At 57.7% G+C, this 14,768-nt stretch overlaps 1 protein-coding gene across 12 annotated transcripts in view; it reads right to left on the reverse strand.

Annotated features, from left to right (window-relative positions):
- Positions 1-4,104: 4,104 nt before the first annotated feature.
- The window catches only part of LOC120233414 (DAB2 interacting protein), a 165,372-nt gene continuing 154,708 nt past the window's right edge, over positions 4,105-14,768 (reverse strand). For 11 of the 12 annotated variants that reach the window (XM_039234643.1, XM_039234633.1, XM_039234632.1 and 8 more), the window contains 4 exons: positions 13,970-14,122; positions 11,751-11,944; positions 6,899-6,986; positions 4,105-6,032 (listed from right to left, as the gene is read on the reverse strand). In XM_039234643.1, coding sequence (XP_039090574.1) covers positions 5,865-6,032; positions 6,899-6,986; positions 11,751-11,944; positions 13,970-14,122 — 603 coding nt within the window. In that variant the 3' untranslated portion in view covers positions 4,105-5,864. The remainder of the gene's footprint in view (positions 6,033-6,898; positions 6,987-11,750; positions 11,945-13,969; positions 14,123-14,768) is intronic. The other variant, XM_039234634.1, reaches the window with a different exon arrangement.

Here is a 14,768-nt window from a genome sequence, read left to right on the forward strand (position 1 = left end):
TGTTCCAGTCGGCTGCCTGGGGGATGGGCTCTGGGCACTGCAGAGAGCAGTGCAGGCGCCTGTGGGGCAGGCGCTCCTGAAGGCAGAACCTCTCGCTACCCCCTCTCACCTGCCCACAGACAGACCTGTACCTCACAGGGCCCTCTGCTCTGCCTGGTGTCCCCGGGTCTGGAGCACACCTGCTTTCATGGCTCCAGAGAATAAAGTCCAGTCCCTTCCAAGGAGATGAGGAGGTAAAGAGAAGTCTCCTGGCCGTGCAGATTGTGGGGGGAGGCTGGGGTCTGGTTCACCTGCATCCAGCCTGGTGCCCTGGCCCTGCCCCCAGTATGCTGGGACGCCCCGCTCCCGAGCCTCTTGGGCTGGGCTGCTCCACATCCCTCGTTTGTCTCTCCCTCTGCTGTCGACCTTGTCAACACTCCGTCCTCCGCTTCCACCTGCCACAGCTTTGCAAATTCTCATGTTTCCTGATATCCTCTCCCATATTCACCCCTGCTAATCTCCTAAGTCCCTACCTGTCGGGGCGGCGGTGTTCAGGGAGCGAGAGATAAGTGTGTGTGGTCAATATGCTTTGTTTAATGAGAAGTCAAGTTTCTTCCAAAAATCTAATTCTGTTGCTTCAATATTTATTTTTTTGACATCCTGATGGTAGTTTTTTTTTTTTCCTGATTAAACATTTATTACTGATTTCTAATTTTATTGCTTCATGGCACAGAATGTGGCCCCAGCTGTCTTTGGGCAACATTCTGAGGGCTTCTAGTCAACTTTGGGTAATGTTCCACGTGTACTCAGAAAGAAGGTACGTTCTCTCTAGGGCAAGTGCAAGGTATCCTTGCTTATTAAACCTTATAAATGATTAAAAGCCCTGGGGTTCTCTTCGTCTCCTCGATCTGTAATAAACTAATACTGCTGGTGTGTTAGTCTCCAAGGTAATTGTATTTCTGTTGATTTTCTCCCTTTGCAGCTCCAGGTTTTGCTAATGCCACTCAGTCCACACACGGGGGCTCACAGCCTTCGTACCTTTGTTAAAGATGCCCTCTGTCTACACGATGTCTGCCTCATTCATCGCTACTTCCTTGAACCCTACGTTGTTTGGCCCCAGCAGAGGGATGGCGGTCCCTGATCTTGAGGACTGAGGACAGCGGTACGGAAGCTTGGAGGGGACACACGGGTTTGACCACAAGGTGGCAGAGGTGTGGGGGTGCGGGAAGCCAGGCGAGTGGGCTGAAGAATGGAGGTGAGGGGGTGGAGACGGAGGTCTCCCGGGCAGGGCAGCGCGCCTGGGCTGAAGGGGAGGGAAGAAAACCCAGCCGGGAGCAGGTGAGCAGGTAGAGACCCAGCACTTGAGATGCCGTCACAGCAAGGGTGGGGGAGGCTGCTGGCCAGGGGCTGCCTGGGGAACAGGGTCACCTCCTTTCCTGCGGCTGCAGGGTTGAGGGCTGGCAGTGAGCCAGGGAAGGGTCAGAGGGTCAGCGTGGGAGTCTTCTCCCAGGGGGCAGCAGTGTGGCCGGGAGACGGAGGAGGTGAAGGGCTGGCTTACTTGTAGCGGAAAACAGGAGGGACACAGAACCCACACGGGCTTGGTGCGAACTGGGGTGTTTTCTTCGGCTCAGCTGCCCAGAGAGCGTGGGCTGTGGGTAATCCCAGGGCTGATGGGATCAAAGAATACCGTCGAAAGGGGGGGCTAAGGAGAGAGACCAAAGGGGTTGAATGTGGTGGGGAAGGCGGCAGACACAGGGAAGACCCCTGGGAGGAAGGGGGTCCGTCTAATGCGGAGGGGGGTATTAATGTAGACGATGTGGAGGGCTGGGCAGAGGGAGGGGTCCTCACGAGTCAGATGCCAGGGGCCCTGGTGGGAGGTGTGGCGGAGGGAGGGAGCACGGCCAGGGGAGCGCTGGGCAGGAAGGGGAGGGGCCGGAGCCTTTCCTAGCAGCTGAGCCGGGAACGCAGGTTTGGGGAGCAGGAGGCACGGGGGTTGGGGGGTGGTTTGGAGCCACCCTGGGGCTAACAGGAGTCAGGGCAGGCCAAGGCATGCAGACAGTGACCCGTGGCTCCGCTGCAGCCCTCCACCCTGCTCTCGAATCAGCCCCCCACTACCTCCAAGGACGCGCACAGGGGCGCCCGTGGGGTTTCTCTCTGGGAATGCCAGGCGGCCAGGGCCCGAGTCCCTGGTGAGAGCCAGAGACACCTATGCAGGTGATTGACCAAGGTCTCCATCTGGCAATCTGGACGGATGCATCCTTGTCCCCTAGAGTATCTGGGCCCCTGTGCCTGTGTCATTTCTGAGGGGCTGGGCTGAGGCCTGGATGTGCCCTCTCTTAGTCGTGTGTGAACAGGAGAGGTGCTGACCCCTAGGGGTCACTGGGTGGTGCCCGGGGCCCGCTGAGTAGGACCCGGGTTGCAAGGACCCCGAGCATGGGTGTAGCTGAAAGGGCCTGGAGGCTGGTTTGCTTCAGAGGCCCTGGGTTTAGCCCTGCAAGTGGGTCTGGCTCGTGAGAGCGCTGGGAGCCGGGGCCTTCCAGGCATTAGAAGCTTGGTTTAGCCCAGCTCGGCCGCAACCGGCTGGGGACCCAGAGTCAGATTTTAGTGGGTGGGAAGGCATCTGAAGCAGAGCCTGGCAGGAGACGGTGTCTGCAGTGAGTGCAGGGGCCACGCCATCCCCTGGGGGTGGGTGGGGACAGGACCAGCCAAGGGCTCCCTCCTGAGCCTGTCGGAGCCTGGGAAGGGCCCTGGGAAGGCACCGCTCCACTGGCAAGGGGAAACAGTCTCAGGTCACCGTAAGCCCAGACCAACACTGCCCCCGGGTCTAGGGGGCCCCCCTGTCCGCAAGTGCCAGCGGGGGGAATCCCAGTGCTGGTGTCCCTTGGTAAAGAACAATACAGGCCCGCAAGTCAGAGTCACCAAAATCTCCGGAGGCGCAGCTGAATGGAGGTGAGCCAGGTTTAAAATAGCTAAATAAATCTTTAATATTTCTAATTGCAAATGTACAGAAATCGCACAGCCACACAGTCTCAGAACAACGACTTTCTCTGTACACTATTACACAGCTCGGAGCCACAGCCGGGGGCTCCAGCCACGGCTCCAATGTTTGCGTGTTTTTCTTTTTCACATACTTACAAAACAGGGCGCGGGGGCGTGGTGTGGGGTTGGGGGCGGATTTGGGACCAAAGGTGTAGAAAAGAGGGGCTGTTTCCCTGGACGGCCTGCCTTCCGCGGATGGGCGGGACGGCAGGGAGAGGTGTTCGTGGGGGCGGGGGGGGCAGACTCTCTGAAGGGTGGAAGTGGGGGGGTGGAGCTCTGACCTTGGTTCCCCCCCCCACCCCGGGCAGTCGGAAAAAAGTCTTCACTTATAGGAAGTTTGGCAGTTTCCTTCACCCTAAACATAAAAGTTGAGCAAACCCGTCAGGCCTCTCTGTGTGGGCCCGGGGCCTCACCTTCCCGGAGCAGGGCTTGCCTTCCCTCGCTCCCCCTCCCTCAGGCCCCCTGGTCCCAGCCTGGGACGCAGGTTCGTGTGGCCTGGACCGGGCGCATGTCCCTAGCACCCCACCCAGACAGCCCGCTGCAAAGCCGACGGGTACATGCCACCGGTGGGGGAGTCCCCGACCCCGAGTCCCAAGCCCCCTCGCCTGCCCAATACTGTTCTCTAGATTAAAAAATAAAATACAAACCGTCGGAGAGCAGCGGTCCCGGGCGGCCCTTGGCAGCACCAGGACTAAAGGACTATGTACAACCATTAGGTGAAATAGTTACATTACAGTCGAACACCGAGAACATTTACAAAAATTGTCAGACTTGCAATTCAGATAAAAATCTGTGAAGAGTCTGTACACTTTTACAGTTTTTGCACTAAGTAAATAAGGCTCTCGGCCTGAGAGCTCACAACCCACACCAAGGGCCGCCAGCACCGCGCGCTGGCCTCCTGTGCCCTGCCGTCCGGGCCCTGGGAACCTCCCCGTATTGCTAAGAGGCGCTCAGTCCGAGGTTGCTCTGTGAGGCATCGAGGCATCGGTGGGGTAGGGGCGGGGGGAGGGCTCACCAGGCAGTGGGGGGGGGGGGGATGAGAGCGAACCAGAGGACATCACCGGGGCCAGGCCCTGCCTNGGGGGGGGGGGGGGGATGAGACCGAACCAGAGGACATCACCGGGGCCAGGCCCTGCCTGTGTGGCCTCGAGTGGGGGCAGGGCCACAGCCCCCACGGCCTTCCTTCCTGAGGTCTGCGACCCTTAGGGGCCCGCCCTCTCCTCACGGGCACGTCTCTGGCCTAACTGGCTGCAGGTTTCACCTAAGAGCCCCTGCCCAGAGGCCAGGATGGGGCGCAGTGCGGTCCAGGCCACCCTTCCCGCCCTCGACCTGGCGGGCCCTATGGTGACCCCTGGCTGTGGCAGGAAGGGCTCGGGGCTCTTCCCCAGGGTCTCAGCTTCCTGAGGCCACGGCAGAGGGGGTGGCCCGGGGCTCGCCAGCCCGGGCTCTGCCAGGGCAGATGCCCAGCTCTTGCCGGAGATGCCCTGGGGCTGGGGGTGGGAGGGACTGAGATTGGCCCGAGCTCCTGCCCGCCTGAGTCCCGCAAGGGGTGGGGGGCAGGGAGGGCTGAGAAGCCCCAGGACAGCCTAGAGCTGAGGAAAACCGGCCCCGGCTGTGGGATGTGCCCCTCTCCTGTGTGCAGCGCCCAGGTCTTTGGCCGGGGCGCCCGGGGAGGGTGAGGAGGAGGCCGGCCGCACACACGGGGCCTGGCGCAGGCCGCTGCTGTCTTGGAGAGGGAGCAAGTCTAACATCCTCCAGGGCCGCTATTTCCCATGCAGTGAGCACGCTCAATTTAAAAGGCCCCTGTGTTCCAGCAAGCGAGCAAGCGGGCTTTTGTTTCTAATGCATACTGTGAAAGGAAAAAAAATCACAGTTATCCATCTTCTCAGGGCCTGCTGGCCTTAGAACTTCTTTCAACCATCACTTGGGAAAGATCAGCCTTCCTCTCAGGGCGAGCACCGGCTGGGCGCTACCCATGGGGCATGGCACCCCGGCCCGGGGGCAGGGCAGGCGGCAGGCACAGTGCCCTTGGGCCGACTCGGCCCAGGTCTTTGGCTTTGGGGAGCCCCAGAATGTCAGCCTGGGTGACTGAGGGAGGCTCCGGGTCCTCCCTGCAGATACCAGGGCCCAAAAGAGCGAGCCAGGATCATCACAGGGGGTCTGGCAAAATAAGTAAGGACAGTTGGCAAGGGGGAAGGGGGAGGTGAAGAGGCAGGGAGTCTGGGGACAGGTGCAGGGGTGAATCCTCGGTCCCTCACGGCCAGGCGGGTGCCCGGATGGGCAGCATGCAGTAGCAGGTGCTCAGGGGGGAGCCCTGCGGGACAGCAACTCCGGCAGCTCCATCCTCCCCACCCTCTCCCTGCCTGCCGACCAGCCTGTCCGCCCCTGGGAACTGAGGGACAGGTCCCCCAGGGCAGGGGCCAGGGCCCCCAGCTCTCCAATCCCCTACCTAGCGGGCACCCCCTCCCTGAAGAGGGGGGAAGGGGTACAACATGCACTTGGCCAGGTCAAGAAAGAAAGGTGACACACACCAAATTCAGTAACCGACGGAGACGTCCTTTGGTAGGTCCCCTGCTCCCCCCAGGCCGCTCCCCCCCAGCGTGCAGTCCCTGTGGCCTGCACCAAACTCGCTTCTCGGGCCACAAGAGAGGGGAGCGGGCCCACGCTGCGTCCGTCTGTCCAGGCTCTGTCTGCGGCACCTCCTGGACCGCAGGCGGAGGGAAGGGGAGGAGGCCTGGGCCCCCCCCCCCGCCCCTGTGTGCGGGGCTGCGACTGTGGGGCGCTCCTCCCCAGGCCCCAGGCCGCGGCCTGCTCTGGGCCACCACAGTCCTCCCTCCTCGGGCAGGTTAGCAATGGCTGCTGTTTCGGAACTCGCCGTTCTCGGTAATCTGCAATTTGGTGGGGTTGGTGGGGGAGACGCCGTTACGGGCTTGCATGCTGTACCTCTCTTTCAGCTGCGTCAGGGCGCTCATGAGGCGGGCGTTGGCGGCGTCCAGTGAGGCGATACGCTTCTCCTGGGGGCAAACAGGGCATGCGTTGGGGCCGCGGGAGGGGCCCTCGGGCCAAAGGGGGGGCCGTACCGGGGCAGGGTTCTCCCCAGGGCTACGTGCGTCCCCCAGAGGTGCTGGCGGGGACAAGGGGAGGACCAGGGGAACACTGTGCGAGGGGCGGGAAAGGTCGGGCGTGGGGCTGCGGGTGCGCCGAGGAGGAGGCCGGGAGGTGGCCTCGACCTCACCAACAGAGACCTCCTGGAGCCGCCTTCGGACGTCTCTCACACCACTGCTGCTCACCCAAACATTAGCCCTGGTGGTCACCCGTCAGCCCCTCGAGCCCTAAGGGTGTGTGCCTTGGCTTGTGTGCGTGTGAGTGTGACGCGGAGGTCACGGCTCCTGGTTGGCCCGTGCTGTTTACAGTCTGAGCGAGGTCTGGCCCTGTTCCCAGGTGAGCGAGAGGAAAACAGCACAGCGAAGGAGAATGGTGGCCGCGGTCTCTTCTGTGCCGCCTCTCTCAGTGCAGCAGGGGAGCCACAGCTCCGAACAAGAGTCCCCCCTCCATCTGCCCAGCCTAATGTCACCTGAAGACATCCCCACGCAGCTCCCGATTGCTTCCACTCCTTGCTCAGTACCCTTGGTGAAAGGCAGTACCCACCAAGTTGTCCCAGTAGGGAAGGAGTTGCCCCACCACTTTCACAGTCTGTCCTAGTGAGCTTGTGGTCCACTGAGGCCTTCAAGTCTGACTTCTCAGATCAGAGATCCTGGTCTCCTATTCCTCCTCAGCTTTCATAGTGGGCAAATGAATGAGGCTGTAGAGATCTCAAAGTAACCCCCAGCCCAGCCCAGCTCCTTTAACACCTATGGCTGACCAGAGGGCCGGAACCCACCTGGGCATCAATGATCTTCTGTTTGGAGTCCACAGCTGCTTGCATCTCGGCGTGGTCCTTCTTCAGCTCCTCCTCCACAGACATTAACCTGTGACCACACGTAAGGACAGTCAAGCTGGCACTTGAGGGAGCGGGTGAAGAGGTGGGTGTGGGGCCCCGTGGGCAGAAGCCATCACACCTGCACAGCGGGGACATCGTAGGAGAGCCCCTCTGGCTGGCCTCCAAGAACTGACGTGAGCTGGGTCTACTCCTTCCTTACACTTTCCCTACTCCAGACTCTGTTCCCAATCCCCCAGAAACCCTGATGTTCTTCCAGGAGCCAAGGTGGGTGGGGGTGGGGGTCAGATCCTTGCCGCCTCCCAGAGCAAGGCAGGTGGGGTGATGTCGTAAGACCCATGGCACAGGTGGGAAGATGAAAGCCCCGAAGAGCCCTGGGGCTTTCTCCACCCACTCGGTATTCACCAAGGCTAGGCCAAGATGTGCCAGGCACTCAAAGTAGCGAGATGAAAAAGTACAGATCTCCATCACTCAAAAAGTTCACAAAGCAGCAGGGACAGACAGGCACGCGGCAGCCTACAGGCCATGGGAACGGAGAACAGGAAGTAGGTGACTGTGCTGGAGGGTGGGTGCACATACTGGACGCCTGAGGGACAAGCGAGTCTGAATGAGGGTGAGAGCAGGTTAAGACCGGAGGAAGAGGGTCTGCAGAGGCTCAGAACTAAGGCATGTGTGTGTGCTGCCAGCCGCCCGCCTCCCTGAAACCCGTTCTGGCCCCACCTTGCCGGTCCCTCACACACCTGTCAGTCACTACGGATCACGCCCACCTTCCGATGCTCTTCCTTTAGCTTCCGGACCCCACGCTCTCTGGGTCTGCCTCCCAGCCCCAAGGCTGCCTGCTCCCAGCACACTGGGTGTCCACAGGGGTCTGCCCCAGGTTCCTATCTTGCTCTCCACTCTTTTCAGACAAGCTCACCTACTCCCAAGGCTTCATCTCCATCTCTACCAGCCCAACTTCTCCAGGCCAGCAGAACAGTCCTCTAACCCCTGGGTGGGCACTGAGCCCCTGTTACAGAAGGTGCACACAGAGGTCAACCTGTGTGCAGGTACCTGCAGGGCTGCTGTGAGAAGTCAGTGGGGTCCGTAGTTGGGGAGCACTGACCAGGAGGAAGGGGTGAGGGGCCGTAACAAGGGGGGTGCCTTGTCACAGGAAGATCGGACATTGAGAAAAGCCTGTAAGATGGGGGAAGGGAGGAATAGGGAGAAGACGGGCATCAGATGGTGTCAGTCAGAAGGGAAATTACTCTAGGGGAGAGACTTGTGCCTCCAGCTGGTGGAATAACAGGGACTGGATTTACCCTTCTGCCACCAAACAATGACAACAATAAACTAGAAAACCGAATGAAATCTATGAAAAAGTGGTTTCCAGACACAGAACTGACAGTGTCTCCTAAGGGAAGGGAACACGTGAGCTGAGCCCCACTCGCTGCCTGGAGTGTCCAGGCCAAACAAAAAAGAAGGGACGTAAACTCATGGAGTCGAGGAGACCCAGGGAGGCCATGCCCAAGAAGGGGAAGATACAGGGAGAGCTCCACACGTCCCCTGAGGGCTCCCCTGGAGTCTTTGGCAGAGGACTGCTCTGCGTGCCTGCGAGAATACAGCCAGGCCAGGGCGGGAACCGTTGGAACAGGAGAATAATACAGCCGCAGGGAGAGTTCATACTCCTACCTGGCAGGGTAGAAGTATGTGCTAACATGGGGGCATAAAGCAGAATTCCCAGAAGGAAACTGCCTCAATATGGAGCCAGATTAGGCTAGATTAAAGGCTGTCCAGACCCAACCCAACCAAGCTTAAACGTAAGCCTCAAAAGAATAAAACTAATTCCAAATAACCTCATTGTGTCCCAGAACAAAGCCCGAAAACATTTAAAAGAACACAAAATATTCCACACCTATGTAAAAGTCACAATGTCTGGCATCCAGCCAAAAATCACCAAACATACAGAGAAGTAGGAAAACATAACAGATAACCAGGAAGAAAATTAATCGAGAGAAACAGACTCAGAAATGTCATGGATGACAGAATTAGTAGCCACTGACACTACTGTAAATACATTCCACATGGCTGAGGAAATAGAGGAAAGCATGAGCATGATGAGAAGAGAAATAGAATTCAAACCAAGCTGAAAGTCTGAGGGTGAAAAGCACAGTATCTGAAATGAAATGAAAAAATACTGGATAGGATTAATAGCAGATTAGACATTGAAGAAGAAACGATTAGTAGCCTTGCAGACACAGTAACAGAAATGATCTAAGACACAATAGGAAAGACAAGTGAAAACAGGGAACATCAGGGCATCAGTGCAGTGTGGGACGATATAAAGCAGCCTAACGTATGTATGTGGGATTCCCAGGAGAGATACTGGGAAAACAGGATGGTATACGCACAGATCCAAAAGCTCAAACTCAAGAAACATGAAGAAAACCATGCCAGGGACCATCATAATCAAATTATTGGTGATCAGTGATAAAGAAAAAAAATCTTAAAAACAGCCAGAGAAAAAGCTTAAGTACAAAGGAACAAAAATAATGACAGAATTGCTACTATCATAGCTTGAGCATGAGGGCCCACCTGGGTCCACTGCCTGTTTTTGTAAATAGCCACACCACACACGTAGTTCTGGTAAAACAGCACAGTTGAATACTTACAGAGGCCATATGGCCTGCAAAGCCTAAAATATTTATTATCTGACCCCTTAATGGAAGGTTCCAACTCTTGCCCTAAAGCGACAACAGAGACATAGCTAGTAAGACAATAAGCGATAAAATGCAATAATAAAAAATGCTCAATCCAAAAGGGTGCAGGAAAAAGGAAACAAAACATATGGTACAAATAGAAAACAGTAGCAAGATAAGAGATTTATACATAATTATGTTGATAATTACATTAAATGTAAATGGTCTAAACACTCCAATTAAAAGGCAGAAACTATCAGATTAGATAAAATGCAAGAACCAATAAGGTGTCTATAAAAGAAACTCATTTATACAGAAAGACAGCAATAGGTTAAAAGTAGAAGGATAAAATAGGATATACCTGGCTAATATTAATCAAAATAAAGTTGAGACACCTGTAATTAACATCAAACAAAGTAGATTTCAGAACAAAGAACTTGAGGGATAAAGAAGGTGACGTTATAATAATAATAAAGAGGTCAGTTCACCACCAGCATGTAACAATCCTAGATGTGGATGCAGAATTTCAGTGTACATAAAGTAAAAACAATTGAAAAAAGAAATATACAAATCCACAATTATGATTAGAAAATTCAATATCCTTTCCTTAATAAGTGCCTGAATGGTAAACAAGTAGACAGAAAAACTAGTAAGAACATAGAGTTAAACAATGCTAGTAACCAAATGGATCTAATTTGACATTTCTGGGATGGTTAGTAGAAATAAATATGCTAAGTAAAGGGCGCCTGGGTGGCTCAGTCAATTAAGCGTCCGACTTCGGCTCAGGTCATGATCTCACCACTTGTGAGTTCGAGCCCTGCATCAGGTTCTGTGCTGACAGCTCAGACCCTGGAGCCAGCTTCGGATTCTGTGTCTCCCTCTCTCTATCCCTCCCCCGCTGGTGAGAGCTCACTCACTCTCTCTCTCTCTCTCTCTCTCTCTGTCAAAAATAAATAAACACTTAAAAATTTTTTTAAAAAACGTGCTAAGTAAGCCACTGGTTTCAGAGACCACACACTCCTCAGAGAACAGATACAACGAGGAAGGGGTGGTTTGTTTGAGAAGCATTTTTCCATTCTTGGAACCACACACGCAACGTGAACCAAGAACAGAGCTGCCGGTCAAGGGAACAGTGGATTTCCAGTCACTCTGGCTGCAGGGTCTCTGCTCATGCTAACCATCTTACAATGAACAAGCCCACAGGTAAGTGAAACAAACAGTAATTAGAAGCAGAGAAACAGGTAGTCTAAATAGGAAGAATCTGGAAAGGGTCTCTGGAGTGGACAAAACATGAGGCCAGGTGGGAAAACTTCTGGGCACGGCACACCTGCTAAATCTGTCCAGATGACAGACTCTAATGCCATGGAAACAAACAGGCTATAAAAATCCACACCGTTTCCTCTTCTACCTTCTATTACTGTCATAAAGAAGTGAACTTCATGATCGGGATGCTGTGGGATGGCCAGGATGCTACACCTTCACTGTACTCCCTGCCTACAGACATGCACGAGGGTGTACAGATACAGAGAATGAGAGAGAGAAAATCAACACACGATGTCACCTAAGCCACCAATAAAGATGAGGGTCAGCATCAAAGCCAATGGTTCTCTGGAAAACGTTCCCGGACAACCCACAGTCAGCCTAACCCGGAAGGGCTGGGACACCCCAACTGCTCCCTCTCCCCAGGCCCTCGTCTCAGCGACTGCACCAACATACCCAGAGGCTTTTGGTAGAAACCTGGGGGTACTTGCCTTCCCCCTCCCCTCCTCCCCCCACACCTTCCCCCACCGAATGTAACTGACATTTTCCGCCCAGAAGTGGGTCCTCACCGTGTTCCCTGGAGCCTCCCATCCTAAGTCCCCTGACCAAGGAAACAGGAGTCCTCACAGGGCCACAGGCCCTGCGTCTCACGCCCAGCTCTGCGTTCTGCCGTCAACGCGCCCCGTGCTGGGTACGGCTCCGCGCACTCCAGGCTGCCCCTGACGCCGCGCGTGTGCCACGCCATCCCCACTGCCTGGGACGCTCTCCCCCTTCCACCCCTGGCCGTCCCGCAGCTGATCGGCCCTTCCCCTCTCCGGGGGGACCAGAACGGGCCCAGAGCAGGAGCCGGCGGCGCCCACCTGCTGATGATGCCCTTCATCTGGATGTCCTTGTCCTCCTGCTGCCGCCGCAGCCGCTCCTCGCCCTCCTCCAGCCGCGCCTGGTACTCCAGCACCAGCTTCTGCGTCGTCTCCTCCTGGCACTTGAACAGGGTCTCGTACTCCTCCAGCTTCTTGGTGGAGATCCGCAGCTTGTCCTGCAGCACCGCCAGGTCCTGCGGGGGGCGGGGGCGGCGCGCCAGGCGCACAGCACCCAGGACGGAGAGCACAGCCTCGTGAGCCCAGGCGGGGGCGCCGGCGGGAGGGGGCCCAGCCAGAGCGGTGGCGGCGACACTCCAAGCCTGTCCCCGCCCGGGGCTCTCTCCGCTTCCACTTCCCACCCCTGCAGCCAGGCCTTGGAGCGGTGAGGGTGTGAAGACTCACACGCAGACCTCAGAGGTAACGGTTTAACTAGGGCCCTGAGGTTTTTGGCTTTCGTTTTTAATATAATAAACAAACGTTAAAATCACTCTTGGATATATCAAGAGCTGACAGCACCCTGAGAGACAGGGGCTCTACAGGAGGGGAAACTGAGGCCCAGAAGGCAGGGGGCCCAGTCACATGGAGAGTGACTGACCAGTGGGGTAAGGTCCGAGCCTGCCAGCCTCTGTCTGACACTGAGGCGAGGGCAGTGGCGTGGGGAAGTGAGAGGTTCCAGGCAGGTGGGGCTGACCCCCTCTGGAATCAAGGGGCTGGGGCCAGGGTGCCGTGACAGTATGGGGGTTGGCGGAGGCAGGAAGAGCCTCTCCTGGAGACCCAGACAACGGAGGCCTCATTCACCTCAGCAAAGGACCACCCAGAGGTTAGGAGGCGGCAGACCTAGAGACTGGTGAGAGACCAGCATCCACCCAAAGCAAGGCTCCTATAGCAAAGCTGGCTCCATGAGAGCCCGGCTCCCGGGGAAACGACCCCAGCCCCATCCCAAGTCTTGCTGAGCTGGCCAGAGAGGGGTGGGGAGGGCCCTCCCTGCCAGAGGCAGCAGCAGGTCTCCAGGGAGCTCAAGGGAGCAAGGCCTCCTGGATTTGACTGTAAAGGTTAGTAGCGGAAGGGTGAGAGAGACGGGCTCATTCAGCCACGGAGGAGCAAGGAAAGGGGACAGTCCAACCGCAGCCTGATCCCTGCAATGGTCCAGGCGGTCCCTGCAATTCACAAGTGGGACCTGGAGCCTCAGAGACGTGCAGAGCCCAGCCCGGGTCATGCAGGGAGCCCGGGTGAAGGGTGGCCAGCAAGGAGGGCCAAACGCTGGCTCTTGGAGCACTGTGCCCCACGTCCCCTTGTCCCCTTCACATAATTATGGTGAAAGCAGGTGGATGCAGTGGACTAAGGGGATGGTGGAAGGTGGCGGAATGCAGCATGAACATGAACCTCGCCTGAGGCCATGAGGAGGGAGACTTGCCACCCTGACCTCCGTGGAATTGTCTGAGAGAGACTACAGCTTTCCTGGGGCTCAGAGGCGAGGGCACCTGGGGAGGCGGAGGGTGTGGCTGCCGTTCTGGGGTGGCCTTGCAAGGGGTCTGCGTTCACCTGGGTCTGCAGGGACCCGAGGCAGGTGCGGTAACAACAGGGAGGCTTTGGGAGGACAGAAGTCCCTCTCACCGCCCCCGCCAAGGGCGAGATGTGTGCGGTGGGCTGGACTCTGGGTATCTGAGAACCACTGTTTCTCCTTGGAGGGGAGGAAAGCCTCAGTAGCAGCCTGGCCCCACCCCTGCACGCTGGCTCTCTCTCTCTCAGGCCCTGGCTGGGCGCAAACTGAGTGGGGGCCCTGGCTGGGAGCAGCCCTCCCGCTGCCTCGGGAACCCCACCTCTCTGCTGCCTAATGCACGAAGTACCCCATGACGGTCTCCATGTGCCTCTTTGGCATCCCACAGCCCTCAAGTCCTGGTTGCTCAGAAACCCAGCGGCCCGATCACGCGGGAAAGGGGCCTCCTGGAGGTCTGAGGACCAGGTCCTGGGAGTCTGGATTCAGAACAACTTCCAGTGTGTCTCGTGCAGCCTGTCCAGGAATCCTCAGCTCTGAGCTAAATCCTTGCCGCTTCTACTGCCAGATTCCTCTGGCTGCCGTTCTCACGGGGGACCGGGGGTTGAGGGAGGACCGGCTGTACACAGGAAGGAGCGGCTCCCCTCATTTGGGGTTCAAGGGGAGAGAATGTCGTCGGGCAGGCAGCCCCGCCCTGCCCCAAGCTGCCAGGGTCCGGCTTTACCTTTTCTGCTTGGCTGAGCTCCTCCTTACTCCTTAGCCTATCCCTGTGGGGGGGGTCTGGGCCCAGGCCCTCGTCTTCTAACAACTGCGCGTTCATGGTCAAGAGCCAAGCGGCCGTGCGGTCCAGGGCATTGGGGCTCACGGGTGAAGGGCCCTACAATGAAACACAGCTGTGAGGGGCTGAAGGGAGGCGGGGGGGGGGGGGGGGGGGGGGGGGGGGGGGGGGGGGGGGGGGGGGGTGGTGTCACGAGGTGAGTCACGGGGACAAGTGGCTCAGAGGCATGGCGGGGGCAGAGGGCGTCCAGCTGTCCAGGCCCCTTCTGATGCCGCCCCCACCGCAGGAACTCCCATTCCTGGATGGCAGCCTGAGGGGAGTCAAGGGCCCAGGTGGCCTGAGCGCCCCTCCCTGCCGCCCAGGTGAGAGCAAGTGAGCTCGGCCAGGTAGGCAGGCAGGCATTTAACCCAGAACACGTCTGTCCCACATACTGCGTGTGGCCCCAGGGTGACATGAACAACCACTCGGCCCAGCAGCTGAGCCCTGGCAGCCAGCTGATACGAAGGCGGGGGCGGGGGGGGAAGGTGGAGGGGGGCACTGGGGGGTCCAGTGGACCTGGCAGGGCTTTATCAGGCCTGCAGCTACAGATGGACAGACCCCTCCCTCTTTTCTCTCCCTGACCCCAGCTGCCCTCAGGACATCCTAAGGCCATACTGTCCCTGATTCAAGGACCTGGACGGGGACCAGTGATCCCCAGGGGAGGGGAGGTGGTGTGTGGCCGGCCGGTGGGATGGGGCCGCGTGTG

This window comes from Hyaena hyaena, unplaced genomic scaffold (assembly GCF_003009895.1).
Source record: "Hyaena hyaena isolate Hyena2069 unplaced genomic scaffold, ASM300989v1 scaffold_90, whole genome shotgun sequence".
Classification (NCBI taxonomy): domain Eukaryota; kingdom Metazoa; phylum Chordata; class Mammalia; order Carnivora; family Hyaenidae; genus Hyaena; species Hyaena hyaena.